Source organism: Elgaria multicarinata, chromosome 1, assembly GCF_023053635.1.
Source record: "Elgaria multicarinata webbii isolate HBS135686 ecotype San Diego chromosome 1, rElgMul1.1.pri, whole genome shotgun sequence".
In the NCBI taxonomy this organism is placed as follows: domain Eukaryota; kingdom Metazoa; phylum Chordata; class Lepidosauria; order Squamata; family Anguidae; genus Elgaria; species Elgaria multicarinata.
In genome coordinates this window covers 44860057-44882415 of record NC_086171.1, presented here as the reverse complement: position 1 = coordinate 44882415, position 22359 = coordinate 44860057, and the positions used below count along the sequence as shown (strand labels likewise).

Sequence of the window (22359 nt, the reverse complement as noted above, 5' to 3'; positions counted from 1 at the left end):
TCCAGCAACTGGTGCGCACAGGTTTACTGCCTCTGATACTGGAGGTAGCACACAACCATCAGGGCTAGTAGCCATTGATAGCTTTCTCATCCAGGAATTTATCCAACCCACTTTTAAAGCCATCCAGATTGGTGGCCATCACTGCATATGTGATAGTGAATTCCATAGTTTAACTATGTGCTGTGTGAAGAAGTGCTTCGTTTTATTTGTCCTGGATCTCCCACCGATCAGCTTCATTGCCTTCCCTAACTTGGTGTCCCCAGGTTGTCCAATTGTGGCTGGGCATGAAAGGAATTGATGTTCAAGACTTCTGGGTGGCATCATTGGCTAAGGCTGCTAGGACAAATCAGTGACGATATTGTTTCTGTCAAGTGTAGTTACAGTATCATGCAGACTTATTTTTCTGATGTGTCTGAAGAATGTACTCTCGTTGTTTTGCACTATGCTCTGCTTCTTTCCTTCCTGGAGTGAATTAAGATGGAACAATAGAACAGAATTGAATTAATTCCACCCATCCCAAAAGGGCTTGCTTAAAAAAAGAAAGAAAAGAAAACTCCATCAGGCATTCTTGGAAAATTGAGAGAGAGAGAGAGAGAAGACAAAAATAATAAGAAAAACATAGTTGTGAATAAAATAACATGGACTGCAATCCTATACCCACTTACCTGGGAGTACATTTCATTGAACTCAATGAGAAATCTGAGCAGACTTGTATTGGATTGTGCTGTTGTACATTCCACTGGCTAATTATCTTACAGGGAAAGAATGCCGGAAAATGTTGCTTGCTGTATAAAACTGCACAGTGTCCTAGGTTGAAATGATTTCAAGGTGGGGGGGAGGCAAAGGGGGGAAATGTAGCTATTGTCTTTCAGTCTGTATAAATATTTAATATTGCTGTCTGGATGGTGGTATAAAAGCCTTTGGCTCAAGAAGATATGATTGATTATTATGTTGCTAAGTTTGTGCACTCTAGCTTCTCCCTCCTTTCACTCTACCCCAACCAGTCCTTAGAAGCACTACATTGGCTGTGCCTAAGTGTTTAAGAAATGCAGGCTAGTAATGAGTGGGGAAGTCGTAATTTCCAGAGGGGTAGCTGTGTTAGTCTACAGCTGCAAAACCAACCAAGAGTCTAGTAGTACCTTAAAGTTAAAGTCATTTACAGGATGATGATGATGATGATTTATTACATTTATATTCCGCCCCATAGCAGAAGCTCTCTGGGCGGTTTACAAAGATTAATTTCTTATGACCAAAGCCATGGCTCTGGCACACAAACGCTCATTCATAATAAATTCATTAGGATTGCGTTGACAGAAGGACTGTGCTGATGGAAGGTGCTTCTGCCTGATTTGGGGGGATCCCCCTTCTTCCTACTCCACAGCTCACCGCATTAAGTGGGGTCCCCTGTTCCCCTGTATAGCATTTTCCAGGGGTTGGAGGGGCTGCCATGTGGCAGTAGGGCAGGCATGTTTAGAAGTCCTACAACTCCCAGCATGCCCCATCCATCCATCCTGCCCTCCTCAACTGCTGCTCTTTGTGGTCATCCCCACACCCTGGGCTGTGCAGCCTGGGTCTTTTGTCCCAAGTTCCAGCCCTAGTTCACCACTGCATGGTAAGGAAGTCGGCTTCCACCAGCCCAGTTGTACATGCCTAGATCTAGATCCTACCCTTAATCTTTAAGATTTAGGGATGTCTTTGGGGAAGACTGCTTAAAGATACTTTTGAATTTGTTCAGTGATCTATAAATCAATTAAATAAAGAATAATAAGTAACAAGTAGTAAAAGCTTTCAGGAAAAAAGGGGGTGGTATCTAATATTAGTCCTGCTTAATGAATGGGACTTCATGACTAACTTCAGTCACATTCATTTAAATGGTTTTACTCTAAGTAGGGCTAGCACTAGATAATAGCCCAAGAGGTCCCCAAGTCCTGCCATTTTGTAAGGAAAAGAGAAAGCCTGCACAACTGGACGTGGAGCTGAATCAGAACATTAGCCCAACTGGCCAGTGGCTCTCTAAGATTTCAGGTGGAGGCTTTTTACTGCCTTGCCATAGAAGATCCTGGGGCATGAGAATGTGTGCATGTGCTGTACTTGGTTAGTGTAGTGGTAGATTTTGACATGCAGGCGCTCATTGTGACAGGCCCCATAGCCACCCAAGGAGATGCTAAACATGCAGTCGACTGCATGCAGTTGATCCACGTCAACAAACTAGTTCTAGCCATTTCCACTGGCTGTGCTTTGTTGCTAGCTAGCTGCTCTGGACCCTCAGATGTTTGAATGCCCCAGCTGGTCAGATGTGAAGGATCATGGCAGGGAGCCAGCAAGGCAGGCTTCCTGGGGATCAAGGGTCCCTTGCTAAGTGGGAGGGAGGAAGCAGCACAAAACACTGGCGCTGTCCGCTGTGCTGAGTGTTGTTGAAGCGGGCAGGTTAGACAGCACACAACTGCACTCAAGATCTGCAGTGGCCTAGTGGTAGATTTTGGAGTGCAGGTTCTCATCACGACCCTTGGCCATAGTCACGCCCTCAAAGGGAGTCCACGGATGCAGGCTGCTGTGTTGATTCGTGTCAACAAACCTGTTGTATGCAGCTTTCATCTCTACTGGGGCAGGTTTGTTATAAAACTATTGGGTCTTGATTACCCATTTGAGACCAGGCCACCCCCCCCCACAAAATAATTTGCATTATGAAAGAGATTGCTCACAACTATATATTGTTGCTGAGAAAATTCCCAGCACCAGCTACCGTGAGGACTGCAGTTAAGCGCAGAGAGAAACAGGAAGGTGGGGTTGGGGTGGCAGAGGATGGCAGGTTCCCTGCTAATCGAAAAGTGTCTGTGCCAGGTTCCGTGAGCCCTGGAAGCATGACACCACTAGCTATACCCCTGAACTATGATTCTTCCCCAATGTAAGGCCTGTTAAGCAGCCTGCCTGCCTAGAAGGAGATCATTTACATGCTTGTTTGCACAAATTCAGGAAATGGAGGCACTGTTCGCTAACATATTATGGTCAAATATAATAGAACTGATATATCTTCATTTTAGATAGCAGAGGGTGAGAAGGGTATGGACAGGAAGCAGTCATGGAAGAACAGAATGTTACTGGAGAATGATTGGAAATTGAAACTGGGGAAGAAGGAGGTGGACTAGAGTAGGCCGAGGTTGCCTGCTGTGCAACTTCCTTTCCTCCCTAGATACGGAATTGTTCTTCGGAGACTGCAGGCCTGTCATGCAATTTTGGAAACAAAAAATGCAATTTTGGAAACAGACTGCAGGCCTGTCTGTTGTATGAAGTGTAGCTCCTGCAAAGGCCTGTTTTGAAAGCAGAGCTGCTTGAGAATTGCTTGAGTAAAAGAAAAGGTGTTTTTTTTTTCAAATGTTGGCATCTTTCCTGGGTGAGCTGCCTTGAGCTGAAATGTGCCTGCAGAGAAACTGCGTGCCTGCATGCAGCTGCCAGCACTGAAATGGAGCCAGCTGCAACAATTCTTCTGGGGTTGGCTCCTTCTCCTCAGCACTCTGCTGAAATCACTCTCCCTGACCAAAGAGACTGGTTGTCTACAGGGCATCCAGTTTTCCTAAGCTGCTTTGCTGACACAGGTGGAACAGAAGTACCAGCTAAAAGCTGGTAGGAAGTGCAAGAGCCAGTGGGGTGTAGAAGTGGGAGTGTTTGACTGGGACTTGGGAGATCCGTATTCTAGTCCCCATTCAACCATGTTGCTCACTGGGTGACTTTGGGCCAGTTGCTAACTCTCAGCCTAACCTACCTTACAGGGTTGTTGTGAAGAGACAGTCCATGTAAGATGCCTTGGGTTTCTTGCAAGAGGAGAAAAGGTGGGATATAAATACAATAATGCACAAATAAATAAATAAATAAAATCTAAGTAGGGCAGGGTGTCATTACAGTCATCATTTGCAGAAGGGAAGCAAACCAGAGCCTCTGCTTATATGTAATTGACAGTTCATCCAGATAATGAACTCAGGGTACATTGGAACTTGCATATTGTCAAATATTGAGGATGAATATCAACATTTTTAAAAAAGAAAAGAACGATGACCAAATAAACTGGTCTGGATGGTTAACAGTTTGCAACCTCTTTGTATACAAAATTTAGTCAGAGCTAAATTAAAGTTTAGTGCTTTAATAAATATTAAAATCGAAGGCATACCTGTCTGCACAGGTAATGATAGGAGAACATCTTTTAGTTTTCACCATTCAAAATAGACTTCTTGTCTCACCTTCAACTTCAAACAGTTGCTTCCAGTTTTAAAATACACCCTCACTTGCTCATGGTTCGGCGATGTATTATTAACTCTGCAAATGCATTATTTAAGTTTTATTAATCATTCCACAGTATGATGAAGGCAGTGACTGTCATTTGAAGATTGACTGAAAGAGCTGCATTTATAAATCCTTGTAATAAAACTGTGTGGAGTATTCCACACTGTTATAAGATGCTGCAAAAGGTGCCTCTTCATATGCTGGATCATTGGTCATTGGTGGAACACCTGTTTTGCATGCAGAAGGTTCTGGATTCAATCCATGGTATTTCTAGGTTTTGTTGTTTATTCGTTCAGTTGCTTCCGACTCTTCATGACTTCATGGACCAGGTAGAGCTGGGAAAACTCCCTAGTGAAACCCCAGAGAGTCGCTGCCAATCAGTGCGAGTAACACTGAAGCTAGATGGACCAAGCATCAGAGGCAGTAAGCCTATATACACCAATTGCTGGGGAACAAGGGCGAGAGGGTGCTGTTGCACCGTGTCCTGTTTGTGGGTTCCTGGTCGACAGCTAGTTGGCCACTGTGTGAACAGAGTGCTGGACTAGATGGACCCTTGGTCTGATCCAGCAGGGCTCTTCTTATGTTCTTAATGGTCTGACTCTCTATAAGGCTGCTTCCCATGTTCCTACTTGGGATTAATGGTCATCTCTTTGTTCTTGTTGCGGAAGCTTCACTAGATAGACCTGGTACACACACATGTTGCAAAATTGTGGTGTTGGCTGCTTGGGAGGTAGATGTTTGTCCAGAATGTGGTTTGAATATTTAATCCTTTCTTGGCATTGGAAATGTGTACACAAACCTAGTAATCTTTCCTACTAATTGTTCTGCTCTTAGGAGCACTCCTGTCCAACCTTTCTTTCAGATTGGCTTATAAGGGAAACCAATGCTTTTATAAACGAAAGAGTGCACTGGGTAAGGCTTCTTCCTGTGGATCTTTCTCACCAGTTCAGCTGTTTTCATCCTCATAGTTAAAACATAACATAAAAACATAAGGAGAGCCAATCTGGATTAGTCCAAGGGTCCCATCTAGTCTAGCATTCCGTTCCCACAATGGCTAACCAGCTGCCCATACAAGCAAGGCATGACTGCAACAGCACCCACCTGCCCATGTTGCCCAGCAACTGATGTACATAGGCTTACTGCCTCTGGTACTGGAGGTAGCACATAGCAATCAGGCCTAGTAGCCATTGATAGCCTTCTCCTCCATGAATTTGTCTAACCCCTTTTAAGACCATCCAAATGGGTGGCCATCACTACATCTTGTGGTAGTGAAGACCTAGGCCTAATCTACACCATGCAAGGTATTGCACTAAGAAAGCGGTATGAAAGTGGTATATAAAAGGCAGGAGCCACACCAAGCAGGATATAGCGGTATGACAGCGGTATATGGTATCTGTCAATGAGCCCCAACAGTTGTCAGTGCACTTCAATACCGCTATAAAACAGTAGTGTGGCTCCTGCCTTTTATATACCGCTTTCATACTGCAATATCCTGCGTGGTGTAGATTAGGCCCTAGTTTAATTGTGAAATCGAGATAGATGGCTTCAATTTGTAACCCTCCCATGTTTTGCTGTTTCAGGTTTATTTCAGTCTTTTTCTTACCTCAGGAAATCTGTTCAGGAGGGAAAGGTAGAATAGCTACACGATGTCTTATGACATGCTAAGGCTAAAAGCATGAACACACTTACTAGGGAGTAAGTCCCCACTGAACTCAGTGGGAATTACATGCTTTGGAATGCACAATCGCATCTTCAAGTCCTTGAAAATTTCAGTAGGTTCTTTGAAAAGCTCATGCATCTTCAGCACTCCGCTCCTCTGGAATCTCCCTCAACACAGCTAAATTATTGACGGTTCTAAAAAAAGCTATTCTGATGCACTATGTGCTATTTATAAGGGGGGAAAGCAAACTAAACAAGGATTCAGCAACTCTGTGCTGCTATTCAGCTGCCAAGCACAACCAATGTGGATGCCAGTTTTAGAACAAAGAAAGACCAAAGAGTGGAATATTGTTTATGAGAATTCAGTGGTGAATTGGGAAGTACAAAAAAAGATTTCCAAGCAATAGCAAATTAAATCAGAAATGCATTTTAATGGTGTTCATGCTTTAAACTTTAGCGTGTTATCCGATGCATCTCTATTCAATAGGACTTACTCCAAGGTACATGTGTATATAATGCAGTCTTTGAAATAATACAACATGAAATAAAAACTACATGCAGAGGACATCTTCCTTCCAGGACAAATTGCTTACTTATTTAAGAGAGCAATATTATGGTCCCTGGGTGAATGTTTGGAAAACCCCTTCCAAGGTCAGAGGCAGCGCTCCGTCCTCAGATGGGGGAGTCAGAGTTAAAACCCATAATCCCTTGTGGCTGGCGCGGAGAAAACTATTCTGACTGCCTCTCTGAAGTCAGAAAATCGACCATCAAGAAGCGGAAAAGGAGGCGTTCCAATGGCTGGGGAGGGAAGGACACCAGAGAGGCCAGGATACAATTTATCCTGAGCCTCCTCCAGCTTCCTTCCCTCTCCCTCCAGGGCCATTTGACAGCTAAAAGGTTGATTGGAAGGATAAAACTTCAGCTCCTATAACACAATGGATTGAAAACCTTACAACGCTTTCAATATTTGAATGGATGGCGTAAAGGCCATGGCTAGACCAGGCCTATATCCCAGGATCACCCTTTGCATCCAAATGACACACAAGGGATCCCGGGAGCAGGCAAGGACAACCCCTCCATTTGCCTGGGATAATCCTTAGGTAGGGTGACCATATGAAAAGGAGGACAGGGCTCCTGTATCTTTAACCGTTGCATAGAAAAGGGAATTTTAGCAGGAGTCATTTGTATGCATGTCGCACCTGGTGAAATTCCCTCTTCATCACAACATTTAAAGCCTAGCTACAGTTATCCATGCTCTGATAACCTCTTGTTTGGACTACTGCAATGCGTTATACGTGGGGCTGCCTTTGAAAACGGTCCGGAAGCTTCAGCTGGTACAAAACAGGGCAGCCCATTTACTAACAGGGACTGGCCGGCGAGATCACATTACACCAGTCCTTTTACAACTTCATTGGCTGCCAGTCCAGGTCTGGGCCCGATTCAAAGTGCTGATATTGACATTTAAAGCCCTAAACGGTTTGGGGCCAGGTTATTTGAAGGAACACCTCCTCCTGTATGTACCTGCCCGGACCTTAAGATCATCTACAGGGGCCCTTCTCCGTGAGCCCCTGCCAAAGGAAGTGAGGCAGGTGGCTACTAGGAGGAGGGCTTTCTCTGCTGTGGCACCCCAGTTGTGGAATGAGCTCCCCAGAGAGGTCCGCCTGGCGCCTACACTGTACTCTTCGTCGCCAACTGAAGACCTTTTTATTCTCTCAGTATTTTAACACTTAATTTTAACTTAAATTTAAATTTTACTGTTCTAACTCTGTATTTTAATCTTATATCAATTTTGCTGCATGGTTTTATCCTGGTTGTGCTTTTTATACTATATTTTGTATTTGTGCTTTTAACCTGTTGGTTGTTTTATTATGATTTTTAATTTTTGTGAACTGCCCAGAGAGCTTTGGCTATTGGGCGGTATAAAAATGTAACAAACAAATAAATAAATAAAATAAAGCTGCAGGAGCTATACTGCAGCTATACTGTGACCAGATTTAGCTTTAACTGTTGTGATGAAGAGGAAATTTCACCAGGTTCTCCATATATACAAATGACACCTACTGAAATTCCGTTTTCAATACAACTGTTAAAGATACTGGAGCCCTGTCCTCCTTTTCATATGGTCACCCTACCTTAGGTCTAGCTAAGGCCATGGACTCCACTTTCAAAATGGATACTTATTTGAATATTTGGTCAGCTTTTGTTGAAGCCTATGTATAATTGTTAGAAAGTTTTGTGCATTTCATAGATATTCATTGCTATGGATGCATACAAATCCATGTTGTTGTTGTTGTTGTTTATTCGTTCAGTTGCTTCCGACTCTTCGTGACTTCATGGACCAGCCCATGCCAGAGCTTTCTGTTGGCCATGTACATAATATAATACTATATATTATAATATTATATATTATAATAATATAATGTTATAATGTAATCTAATCTAATCCATGTACATAAATAATAATAAAAAATAAACAGAAAAAATATTTTTTGAGGAACGAGGCAGGACAGTTGCACAAGAAAAGCCCATGTCTGGAAGCACCCTAAGTTAATTTGGCTGTAATTCTGGTAGAGCACATTCTTGATGTGCAGACGTTTCCAGGTTCAATCACAGGTAACTCCAGGTAGGGTTGGGGAAATCTCCTGTCTGAAACCCTAGAGAACCGCTGTCACTCAGTTTTGACAACACAGAGTTAAATGGACTAATTGTTGGGCTACATATAAAGCTGCTTCCTATTATAAAAACAGCTCTAGCACAGATTAAAACACGGAAAGGGCCTTTTCAGTTGTTGTGCTCTTTTCTTTCTTTCCTTCCTCTTTTTATTTGTAAAGATTCTAAGAAAACAAGACATAAAACATTAAAAAAAACCAAGAATAACATAGCATAAAGGATGTCAATAGTAACAAAAATAAAGTAATTAAAACCTATACATCAAGAAAGTGGGAAACAAAATCTACAGCAAAGGCAATAGAATCAGTGTCATACATGTAAATAAAGCAAGCGATGGATCTGTGATAAATAGGACATGGAATGGCAAACATTTTTGATTGCAAAAGTAAACTACAAAGCCAACCATGCGAACCTATCAATGTTTATTCAGAAGTGAATTTCACTGTGTTCAGTGGGTCTCACTCCCAAGTAATTGTGCATAGGGTTGCGACCTAAGCCAAGGGATGTCTAATACTCATGGGTCAATGAAAGAATGTGGATATATTAATTTGATGAACATTGTGCAGAAAGTGTGTTTCTTTTTAAAGAGAAAAGCATGACTTTCCCTGGAATCTACTGTGAAATTGCCCAAGTCTTTTCTATGGCATTTCCTGGAGGATAAGCTGGGAGTGTGTGCACACTCCTTCATGTGGAAAGCATCCCAGAAAGATACTGTATGATTACTTGTCTGGTACCATTGCATTTAACTGGGGCCCAGAAAATCTGTTCTTTGTCTGCAGTGTCAACAGGCTGCTACCCAGCCCATAAAAGGCATCTCTCTTTCACAAGGCACAGAGTAACGATGCCATCAATTTCTAGAAAAGAAAATTAATAAAGATCTTGCACTTTGCTCTCTTCAGAAATCTCATTGCCAGAAAAGATGAGCCTCCACATACAATAGCTGGGTCCAGACCTAACTTAATGCAAAGCCAACCAGGTGCTCTCCAGATGTGTTTGGACCACAACTCTCTTCATCCCTGGCCAGCATGGCCAATAGCTGTGATGTCTGGGGATGATGGGAGTTGTAGTTTAGCACATCAGGAGGGTGCCACATTGGGGAAGGCCAGCGTTTAGGTGGTGGGCCAAAAGAAACTCTTTACAGAAAGGATTAGCTATTTTCTGACCTGAAGTTGCACTCTATCTGGATCTTAAGTTTAAATTTTTATTTGTAGTTCTGTAATACATTATGCCTTAGGCCTTAGTCAATGTGGATTCTGGTTCCTAATCTAGTGCGAGTGTTGTATAGTAATGATGATTGATGGCTGTTTACTCAAGGTATCATGGTTGAGTTCTGGAGTCTGTGGCTGGATAATTAGGATTGGCTCGGCTTCTTCTCTCCCAAGTCTGTGATTAAGCAATTATGAGTTCTGTTACTGGTCTGCTGAAGTAGAAGATTAGTTGTGGTTTTTGCTTGTGTGTATCATTTCAGTGTCACTTGAATGGGTGTTGCACACACATTCATGGTTTCACTATTCTGTGCCTGTTCAGACAACATGCTAAGCCTTTTGCAGCAACTGCTTAATGTGTGTTTAAGCTGTGGTTATATGGCTCCCATAGTTAGGAATGGTTCACCCAACATGCTAAGCCATAATATTTAGTTCAAAATGCTTAACCACTGTGGCTTAGTGTGCTGTCTGAACAGGGTCAGGGTCAACCACTCTGTGTATAATATAATTAATATAATTCCTGTTGATGGTGAGAATTCTCTACCAGAGATGCCTCCTGCACAGAACCAAAGTTGCCAGGGTTCTGTTGGAAAGATGACTATTTAACTAGTTTAAATTTGTGGTATAAAGATTCATTTTATTTCTTGATCTTTCTTCTTTCTTTCCATGACCTCAGCTAGACCAGGCTATATCCCGGGGTGATACCTGGGATCGTCCCTGTGCGTTCAGATGATGCACGGGATCCTGGGATCAGGCAGGGATCAACCCTCCCTGGCCCCAGGATATAGCCCTACTCCTTGGCCCTGCTTTTTCCGTGGCCTCAGGCTGAGCACGAGACCGTGGAGCGTGTGGCCCGCTTCTGCAGGTTTACCCGGATCTGTGCAATTACTCTCATGGAGCCGGGAGCCACACATGGGGTGCAGCACTCCTCAGGAGCGCTGCGCCCATTGGGGCTAGGGTGGGGGGAGTGGGAAAATGAAGTTAAAATTAAAAATACCCCTTACCTTTGAAAACAAGCGTTTGTGCGCTCCGTTCCTTTAAAAAAAAATGGTGGGTGCGACGCCTCTCCTCCAGAGGTCGCTGCGCCTGACGTGTAAACGAGGGCGACATCCTGCGATACTCACATTGTGGGATCTCACCTCCTCTGTTGCGGACTTACCAGTAGGTCTAGCAAAGGCCTATGTTAAATACTATTCAAAACAGAATGCAAAGCCCGACCAAGATCTTAAAAAGAAGAAAAGAATGGTGTAGTTAGAAACAAAACCGATACTCTCCTGTTTTGTGCATGTGTGTGATTCTAAATATATGTTACATACACATTGCAATACTTCTTTCTCTCCATGTGGTTTTAAACAAGAACTCAAATAAGAAGATGCTCTGGATAATATTAACATTTATTACAACTTCACTGGTAAAATCCAATTGCACATGTGTTTTCTATAAAATACTATTCAGAACTGATATGAGTAGTACTGTGCTTCATGTTCCAAAACTTTTATCTCAGTTTCTGAGCTTACCTTTCAAAAATATCATAGCACAGGTAGTATTTTTGGTTTGGTTTGTTCTTGCTTGAAGGTATTTTGTCACTACGGCTTCCCATGTTATGTGCAGCTGTAAGATTCCATAAGCTTCTGTCTTTCAGTTTCAGAACTGAGATGTGAGTTGGTCGGAAGAAAGTTGTACGAATTTTATTTAAACTCATTCTGTCTCTACTTCTTTTGTACTGTCATCCCCACATTGACAGAATAAGATTTTTTTAAAGGGATGTATGAAAGTTTTGCTCCATTAATGCGCATTAGTGCAAGTGTGAATTTGTGCAAATCCCCTCCGAAAAGTAATAAATTGGTCTGCAAGTGCAACTTGGAAAAAGTTGGTCCACTGCGGATTCTGCAGGTTGGATTAATAAAAATCTGAAGTCATTTGAATCCGTTGCCAATTTCTATGACATCCCTAGGTCATGGCTGTACCACAGGATTGGAGAATTCTAAGTAAAATTGGAAAATTCAGGGAAGGGTCCTAGGCCCTTCCCTGAATTTTCAATTTTTATTTAGAATTCTCCAGCCCTGTTCAGTAAGAAGTCAACTTTTTCCAGCCCTCCAGTGTTCTGGACAATGAATGCGAAGACACTGGAATGTCTTCCTGCCCATTGGTATTTGTAATAGCTTGCATTTTTTCCATAAACAGTGAAAGACATAACATTGATTTAAAATGGGGATTTTTTGTCCCTTCATATCCCAAAACATTAGCCTATATCTTGTTTAAATGAACATGGTGCTTTTGAACATAGGAAACTGTCTTATACTGGGGCAGTTCATACAACACACTAACCTACACTCAGTGGTTGAGTGTGGGTTGTTGTTGAACAATGGGTGAGTCGTTGTACTGTGGGTTAGCATTTGTCAGAACCCAGGACATTTCCCGCAGAGTGGTTAACAAGCGGCTATCATGCATGTGGCTTGTTAACCACCCTGAACAACCCAACAACAAACCATGGGTTCTCAAGGTAGCTTTTTCGAGAAAAATAAGCCACCCTGCATGGTTAACAAGCCACTCAATGGAAAATGTCAGACAACATTCAACAAACAAACCATGGTTCAAAAACAACCCATATTCAACTACTAAGTGTGGGTTAGTGTGATGTGTGAACCCAGTCACTGAGCCAGACTATTTCTCTATTTAGCTCAGTATTGTACACCAGCTTTCCCCAAGCTGGTGCCCTCCAGATGTGTTGGACTAAAACTCCTATCACTGCCAGCCAGCATGGCCAGTTGCATTTGGAAGACACCAGGTTGGGAATGGCTGGTTTACATTGACTGGCCACAGACCTCCAGGGTTCCAGACAGGAATCTTTTCCCAAAAAGTTGTCAGGGATTATTTTGCATGTACAGCATGAGCTCTACCAGTCAGCTACAGCCTTTCCCCATAGGATGGCCACTCCTGCATCACCAAAAAAAGAGGAAATGTATCACCAAAATAGAGGAAAAATGAGGCACCAATTTGCATAATATTTGCATATGCAGATTTCTGTGTATCTGTGAAAATTGAGACATGGTATCCATCATTTAAATAGAAATTCACTGCATCTTACCATAGTTGAGAAGACTGACTAGGTAACCTGAGTGCCTTCTCAGTCTGCTGTCAATTGTTGATGTGCAACTGTCCTCTGCCAGCTTTCAAAATAGAGAAGGGCCCTCTGTAAGATAGGATGCCTGGCCACTATACATTCCCCACAAATCTAGTAGTCCCCCCAGATCAGTATGCTGTGGTGTTGCTGGCCTAGCAAGGCTATAAAACTTTGGTGATGAGTTCTAGAAAGCTCTAAATATAAAATCATTTTTAACTCTCATGGATGGGAGAGTCAAGATGATCCTTGCTGAGTTTGGGAGAATTCTGCAGTCTCTGCCTTGTATCAAGAAACAAGATGCCAACTGCGCTGAAACAAGGCATTGAAACAGTGAGGAGAATAATCCTATAGTCCCTGGAGAGCATCCTAGGGACCAAAGGATTCTTTGGAGCCCCCCCCCCCCCGAAGCCATAGACACTGCTAAGACCTCGGATGGGGGCCTCCACGATCTGATTCCCTCCCCCAGTCCCCTTGCAGCAACAGTGGAAAGAACTGCAGTGCCTGCATTGCGAGGTTGCAAAAGCAGCCTCAGGGGATCTTGGAGAGGTCTGAATGGGGGTGTTGTGGTGGGCGGGGAGGAGAGAGGAGAGTCCAGGATGTGAGAAATCCTACGGCTTTCTCAACCCCGCCAGCCTGCCTCTGCCAGACAGGTTCAGAAGCCCATCTAGATGAGAACCAAAAAAAGAAAAAGAAGGGGGAAAAGGAGTATGGCGAGGCTAAAATCACTCCTCCTGTCCTGCCAGCAGCCATCTGGTAGGGAATTGGATTCTATCATAGTTTCTGGAATGAAGTTGCGTCACAAACCATAGTTTGTGGGATGAACTTTCTGGAATTCAAGCAAGACTCGTGTGTGTGTGTGTGTGTGTGTGTGTGTGTGTGAGTGTGTGTGTGAAGACTGGTTGTTGCTGTGCCACCTCTTGCCCCCAAATATGCACCTATTGCACAAACAGAGCAAGATGCAGCACATCCTGGAGACAAACAGTGTCATGTGCTCTAAGATGTACTGCTCGAGCAGTATCATTCCCCAGTTTGTTTAAACCAGCTAAGCCCTCCCTTTTTAAAAGCTAAGCTTGCGCAACTGTGGCAAAGGAATTGCGAACTAAAGGTCCCTTCCCGCCGCAGGAAAAAGGACGGAAATCGTCACGCCATATGTACAATTATGTTGTTAGCTTGCCTGATTCTTATTAAAAGGTTACTAAAGGGGAAGCCTTTTGTTTTACGCTAGTACTTTCACCCTACCTATTGGTGGCTCATCAGATCTTGCAATACTAGTTGCATTTGAAAATGACATTGGGCCATATACATTTGCTCTTACTAGAACATCCTATTAGAAGAAGAATTCCTCAGCAGGTACCATGGAAGGCTAGCCCTGCATAGCATGGAGCTGGTTATCGATGGAAATAGTTCCTTCAGAATAAGCTGCTGTCTCTCTTGAGATGACTAAATAAGTTGCTTTCTCCCTATGATTTCCTGGGTTTACAAAATATATATATGTCTGCATTAGTTGTCACCTTCTCTCAGCTTTATGTAGCTGAAAATTCTCTAAACAGAAACTTTCCTCAGGACAAATGGAAAGATAACTCCAAAACACACAGCCTTGTCTGGAAGATGATCTTATTTCGTAGCTCTTAAAATTCGAAGACAGTTGAAACAAATGGCTTCTTGACGACCGCCTCTCCTATCCCCACCCCATGGAATATTCATTCTTCTGAAAATAAATGTTATTTTACTACTGCTTTAAAAAAAGATGGGAATTCATTTTGCCTTTTGCATTTTTTACACTAGCTTGCTAAAGTAAATTTTGTCGGAAGGGATAATTATTGTTATCATGAATAGCCCTATGCAGGCTTTCAGTCTGCTTCCTTGAGGATTAAAAGTGTGATGGGCCTGGGCCTCCAGACACAACCCCCCCCCCCAATCCTGGCTCCCCTTTAGACCTTTGTGTGATAATAAACCTAATACAGTTGCTTTGATGGTCAATTATTAGTTTGTTTTGGGGACATTGACTTAAAAACAGCAACAACAGCAGCACCCTTCAGTGTAGCTGCTTTTGTTGTCATGAGGAAATGTCAAGGTTCCTCCTTTACCTGGACCCCTTGATCAGCTCCTTAAAGATATCTTGCGTCTTTAAGAGCCCTTTTTCTCATCCAATATCTTTTTACCTTCCCCTCTTAGTAACGTGGGGTTTTGGCTTTAGGCGTGGTATAAATGACACTCCTGAACACCAGGTTTTAACAACAATTATTTACTAGATTATATGACATAAAGCAAAGACAGATAAACTTAAGGCATTTACTCAAACAGAGCTGTATGACTTTAAAAGGCATAAAAGAAATAAAAACGCAGTTTCCTCTAGCCTAGCTACTCTTTCACCTTTAGGCTTTGGCTTAGAGTCCCTTCCAGCCTTCTCTTGGCTGTTCTTCCTCAGAGTCTCTCTCTCTGTAGTTCTTCCTCTCTCTCTTGTACAGTTAACTCTACCCCTTTTTATACCCTCCCCCAGAACTGAAACCAACCAATTAGGTAACTTAAAACTGGGGAAATGAAACTTACCTCTTTTAGGCGGAAAATGAAACTCAAGGAATCAAAAAATGGATGGCCATGCCTGGAACGCTCTTCCGGAACATCTGAGATCCACAAGTTCAATCGCAGCTTTTAAAGCTCAGCTAAAAACTTTTCTTTTTCCTAAAGCTTTTAAATCTTGATGCTGCCTGGACTTTATACTGTTAGTTTTACCCTACCCTGTGCCTGTTTACCCTACCCAGTGCTTGTTTGCATTCTCTTCCCCTCCTTATTGCTTTACTATGATTTTATTAGATTGTAAGCCTATGCGGCAGTGTCTTGCGATTTTCTGTTTTACTCTGTACAGCACCATGTACATTGATGGTGCTATATACATAAATAATAATAATAATAATAAAAATAATAATAATATATTTTATTGTTTCGAAATGTTACCGTGCTAAGTGATTTAAGGAGGCTTTGCCCCTAAAAGGTGGAATGAAAATATTTTAAATGATCATAAATAACATGGAACATACTATACCTCACTTTTTCTGTCGTTGCAGTGATCTGCTGTCTTCAGAATACCTTGAGAGGCATATAGAACATGATGGGAAGATGGTGGAAGTTAAAGTAAGAGCTTGCACGTCGATATTTATTTTTGCTATGTAGTCTTGCTGCTGTTAGCTGATCATGCATTGACAACTGAGTTATTTAAAACAACTCTGCTAAAACAATGTTGTGTATGTGTTCTGGAACTCTGTTGGAAGTGTCCTTCTAACAATATAGCTGATACCTGGATGTTGCTGATTTCTCCTCCTCCCACTAGACACAGCAATGACTCACCCTAATAAGCAGCTTCCATGGCCTGTGGGAGCCAAATCATGAGAAGCAATCCCACTCTAGCCACGGGTATCATACGTACAGCAAGAGACATACACATATATATGTCCTAACTGCTATGATAGCAGGTTTAGTTATTTTTGTTTAGTTTCGGTCAAAGATAAAATAAAACCCAAGGACGTGTGTTGTGTCTCTATTGGAATCTTCCAAGGAAGAAGAGTTGAGGTCCCAATGGAGAATGGTGCCCGGTTTCTACCAGGGGTCACACTGAAACAGGGGCTTGAGTCCATGGAAGAGCCTGCTGAAGTCCCAGCCGCTCAGGGAGAGTAGGAGACTGAGCACCTCCCAGGGAGCACCAGCCCAGAGGAGGCAAGCCAAATTCTGGGAACCTCATCAAAGCGCCAGGCTGCAGCAGAGGTCTGTTTAGGAGGAAAGGGGCACCTCATGAATATGCCTCTGAACAGAGAGCTCTAACATACTGCAGCTGAGCCCTAGGTGGGGCAGCTGGCTCTGCTGATAAAAGCCTTCAGTGTCTGCCTAGCCAGTGTTGGAAACCACACCATCCCAGCAGTCCTGGTGCCTTGTTCTGTGATTGATGCTCTGTGATATTAATCCTTAGACTTCTTCTTGACTCTGATTCTGGTTTGTGTAATGTATCTGAATGCTTCATTGTGTATTGACCTCTACCTGTTCTTTTGGACCTGCATCTGACTGCTTGCCTGTGTTTACAACCGTGGATTGATGAGCAAAGAGACAGGACTCAGTTTAGAACAGGACAGTACCCATGCAATGTAGTGGCAAAGATCTAGGGCAACCTTCCTCAACCTGGCTCTCTCCAGATGTGTTGAACTACAACTCCCATAATCCCCAACCAGGCTGGCTGAAGATGCTGGAGGTTGTTGTCCAACACACCTTAAAGGGGGCATGTTAGAGGAAGTCTGATCTTGCTATAGTAATATCCATGTTGTTGGTCTACTCGAGTTGTTCAGCTGTCTGCCCAGAGCATTTAATGTTATGGATGTTACCTTTCAAAAGAATAATGGTGTGCTCTTATTATCAGGGTTTCCATTCACTGGGAGGGAATCTACACGTCATTGTGAGGGTGCTTGCATGCACCCCCAGTGCGCCCCCACAATGACTGTGTAGACGGAGAAAGAAGAGCTCTCCGACCTGGGTGGCTCTTACCCCGGCAGCTCTTACCCCGGTTCCCCAGCCGCTTCCTCCTCCTCCTCTTCCTCCGTCTACACAGTCGTTGTGGGGGCACACTGGGGGCGCATGCAAGCGCCCTCACAACGACGTGTAGATTCCCTCAGAGTGTCTAGGATTGGGCATGAAGATCCAAATTGCAGTTCAGTATTTATTTATTTATTTCATTTCCATACTGCCCAATAGCCAAAGCTCTCTGGGTGGTTCACCAAAATTAAAACCATTAGACACACCATAAAATATAAAATATGGAAGCTTAAAACCACAATATAAAAGTACAACCAGAATAAAATTGAGCAGCAATGCAGAGATTTAAAATACAGATGTACAACAACAGAGCTAAAAGAGTAGGATGCTAAAATGCTAAAATACTGGGAAAATAAAAAGGCATCCAAATGGCACTGAAAGGACTACAGTGTAGGTGCCATGCGAGCCTCTCTAGGGAGCTCATTTCCACAGCCAGGGTGCCACAGCAGAAAAGGCCCTCTTCCTGGTGGCGAACTGCCTCACTTTGTAGCTTGTGATTGCATAGTAATGGAAAGTGCTCACCTCTGTTTCAGCACGTGAGGCTTTGGCTTGTACTGGTTGCGTTCTACCAGCGTTTGCCCCTTGCACGCTGCATAATGGCCATTGCTGCTGGTGGCCAAGAGGAATTGGGGTTTTAGACACTGTAAATACGTATGTTTTAAATATAGAACTCTCCATTTATATTAACAACACAGTCATGATGAGAGTGCTATAGATGTATACAATAAAAAATACCCTGTTCGTTTACAAGTAGAACTTGAAGCAGAAACAAAAGATAGCAAATGACATTAGTGAAGAACAGGAATGGACAGATAATATACACAGGGGGGAAATCAAACAACTTGGATTGCTAGCAAGTCACTTTTTGCCAAGTTAGGGTCGGATTCTGGCAATTCTGCTAATAGGTTCTAAGAAGAATACCTTTTTAGCATAATCTAAAATCAATGCAATCATTTTGTGCAGTTTGAATGGCAGACATGATATAGGACCGCATAGAATTGCACCCTATGTATGTTTAGACAGAAAACAGTCCTACAACTCCCAGCATTCCCCAACCACCTCTGGGAGTTGTAGGACTTTTTTCCTGTCTAGACATACATAGGATTGCAGGCCTTAGACTTTTAATAAGGATTGTTGAGTAAGACAGTGGGGGTAGTGATTCAATGATGGTTGGGTGTCCACTTAGTCATGGTGAGAGATTGGGGGTACCCTTTCAATGCTGAGTACACCTGATCCCTCCTGTATATATTAGTGTGGGGAACCTCAGGACTGGGGGCCAAATCTGGCTGTTTTGGGGTTCCTGTTTGGCCCTCCTGCCTTCCTCAGAAGGCCACACCCCTTCCCTCCAACCACCAATCATTTCATAGAATCATAGAATTGTTGAGATGACCACAAGGATAATCTAGCCCAACCCTCTGCAATGTGCAGGAAAACCAATTAAACCATCCATGAGAGGTGGCTGTCCAGCCTCTTTTTAAAACCTCCAGAGATGGAGAACTCGTAACCTCTTTCTGTAGTCTCTTCCACTGTTGTATAGATCTTACCGTCAGGGATAGGGTGACCATATGAAAAGGAGGACAGGGCTCCTGTATCTTTAACAGTTGTATTGAAAATGGAATTTCAGCAGGTGTCATTTGTATATATGGAGAACCTGGTGAAATTCCCTCTTCATCACAACAGTTAAAGCTGCAGGTGCCCTGCCCTCTTTTAAATCTGGTCACAGTATAGCTGCAGTATAGCTCCTGCAGCTTTAACTGTTGTGATGAAGAGGAAATTTCATCAGGTTCTCCATATATACAAATGACACCTGCTGAAATTCCCTTTTCTATGCAACTGTTAAAGATACAGGAGTCCTGTCCTCCTTTTCATATGGTCACCCTAGTCAGGGAGTTCTACCTTATCTTTGATCGGAATCTAGGTAGCTGTACCTTTACACATGATTTCGGGTCCTAATTCTGGAAATGTGGTGTCCAGAATCGTACACAATACTCCAGGTGGTGTCCTAGCTCTTGTGCAGTTTTTTTTCTCCATTCTAAAATATTGAAGAGCCTCTCCTAGGTCTTAGTGACCGACAGTAAGAGCTTTATGCTAAAATATGCTGGTATCATTGATATTTTTGGGCATCGTTGATATTTTGCTTCCACACACCCTTCTAGCCCATGCATGAAATTTAAAATGGCAGTTGCTCCATTGGTGGCCATTGTTAAGCGGTGCAGGAGTGGGCGGGCAGCCAGCCATTAAGATGGAACCCTGCTAGCTGTCTTGGTCCTTCCAGCATCCTCAGCCCTGCCTGAGGCAAGCCTGCCACCTGCCAGTGACAACCACAGTACCAACCTGCCAGCTCACATACCCGGGGATGAGTAGTGATAGTGGAGGACCTACGCTCATCCTTAGCAGACAGCCAACTAGCAAGAGAAGAGCAGCAACTGCAGTAGCCAAGCGGAAGGAGGATTAGCATCCTGTGTGTGTGGGTGTAGTAATCTACACATTCTGTTTTTCCTTAGCCTCTGCCATGGATTCACTGATTGGTTGGGTTCAGACAAAACATTAAACCATGGTTTGTTTAATGTAACTTTGGCTTATTTGTCAGTCTGAATCTGCACCAGCCAACTAACTGAGGAGGAGTCGCTAGAAAATAATGCAGTTGTGCTTACTTAAAAGCAACAAATAGGCATGGGTCAACTCACAGGAGGATTCCTCTAGCAATACAGTAAGGCTGAGATGCTACATAAAGGTGATACAGGAGCAGAACACCATGGGGCATCTTTGCTGCTCCAAGGCCCTCCATCCTCAACATTTGGGTGTAAGCAAGCATAATTTGTGACATTGCCCAACATCTTCATTGATCATGGGGAACATCTGTCAAGGCATCAGGCTTAGCTCCAGTTTTCTTGCTTTGAGGAGCTTGAGCTAACATGAAGGAGATTTAACTTTAGCTTTAAACTGGCAGGTTTTAAATAATAAGTATTTAGTTGCTGTATTAGATCAGGCAACGGAAGGAATTCCAGTCCCACACCCCTGCCCGCCCCCAAGATCTAGACAGAGAAGTTGGAGCTAATTGTCATTCCATTTACCGTTGTGTTGATTAATTAGTCCTCTATGTGCTTTCTTGTTATTTCACTAACTACTCACTTGAGCCAAGTTGGTATCTGAGGACTCAAACACTTTTCCAGAACCAGATGAATTAAAAGTGACTCAGGAAATCAGTGTCCCCCACCCCCCACCTCCACCCCATTTCCTTCTCTAGGGAAAGGAAATATGCATTTTTTTGGCTTGTGTTACCCTACTTTCTCCTAGGTCTGTCCAATTAGAATTTCAAAGATAAAGTGCAGTGCACAGTAAGTGTCTGTTCTGTGAAGTTGATGTGTGTTCTGCTGGCAACTGTGATTTGTTCAGGAGTTGAAGCACTTCTTTTACCCTAGCCCCTTTCTCCACTGCAAAGCTCACCATACCAGGATGTGAGTAGTGAGCTACTGAATGTAGCTGCAGCGTAATATGGGGCTTAATTTTGCATTGCAGGGGCATTCCAAAAGTTAGGTAGTTGTTTCTCTCCCGTTCACTGCATGTACATGGCAGGCCCCATTTCACCTTGCATTAGATGCTGGCTTCAGGTATATTTACATAAAAACAAATGGGAAAGACTTGTTGAAACTTGCTAGAAAAAAAATTACAAGGAGAGAGCAGTTAGGACTACTTTAATTCTCGGAGTGAATGAACTTACGTGATGGATGTTGAAGACAAAGCGTGCTAGGGAACATACTTGGCATGAAGAGTGCCCAGGGTTCAATCTCTGGAATCAAGTTTTTTTTTTTTAAAAAAAAGGATCAGGTAACAGGTAATTGGAACACTTCCAGAGCAGACAATACTGTTTGTAGATTAATTAGTGATAGATGTTTCGACATTGGTACTGGATATTTATTATTTTATTATTTATTTATTTATTTATTGCATTTATATCCTACCCTTTTTCTTCCAAGGAACCCAAGGTGGCATACATAATTCTCCTCCTCTCCATTTTAATCCTCACAACAACCCTGTGAGGTAGGTTGGGCTGAGAGTTTGTGACTGGACCAAAGTCATCCAGTGGGTTTCCATGGCTAAATGGGGACTAGAACCTGGATCTCCCAACTCCCAGTCCTACCCTTTAGCAACTACACCACACTGGCTCTGTGAGAAATATAGTATGCAAACAGTACTTCTTGATATATATATATATTGTATATATGATGATTTGACACATGTATGTTTCATTTCATGTGTATTTGCTGGGAAGCTGTACTCGCATCCTGCTATAATTGGTTCTGGCTTTTTGGTAGGCAAATACAACAGGAAAGTCAATTAGTTAAGCACAGTTTTACCAGGTAAGTAGGAGGCTTCCAAAGGGTGGTCTGAGGCATAGCCAAGGTCAAAATCCAGGAGATCAGTTAAGTAGAAACACAGTCCAAAAGCAGAGTCAGACATGTCAGTAACACAGAGATTCAAACGCAAGCCAAGGTCAGAGTAATAAGAGACCAGAGCTGAAAATAAGACATTATTTCCTGCAGTGGGTACTGCAGGCTTATATTCCCAGAGCTTCCTGAGCCTCACATAGGGCTCAGCTGCAGTTTGTTACAGGCCTTGCTCCTGAGTAGTCCCTTCTTCTTGAGGAGTCCTTTCTAATCGAGCACTTCTTTTTATAGGCACCCTACTGGCCTGCCTCTTGAGGTGATGATGCGCTCAGGGGTGAGATGACTGCCCAGCCTTAGAGGTGGAACTCCCCTCCTCCTCTGGGGAAGGGCCCACAGCCATCTCCCCTGAAAGCCCAGGCTCCGCCAGTCCTCCTGCCATGGATGGCTTCTTTATGTTGTCCAT

General features: G+C 43.1%; 1 protein-coding gene across 9 annotated transcripts in view; it reads left to right on the top strand.

Annotated features, from left to right (window-relative positions):
- ADAM22 (ADAM metallopeptidase domain 22) overlaps positions 1-22359 on the top strand; it is a 170481-nt gene that overhangs the window by 60047 nt on the left and 88075 nt on the right. For all 9 annotated transcript variants that reach the window (XM_063127178.1, XM_063127241.1, XM_063127223.1 and 6 more), the window contains exon 4: positions 15999-16065. In XM_063127178.1, the coding sequence (XP_062983248.1) occupies positions 15999-16065 (67 nt within the window). The remainder of the gene's footprint in view (positions 1-15998; positions 16066-22359) is intronic.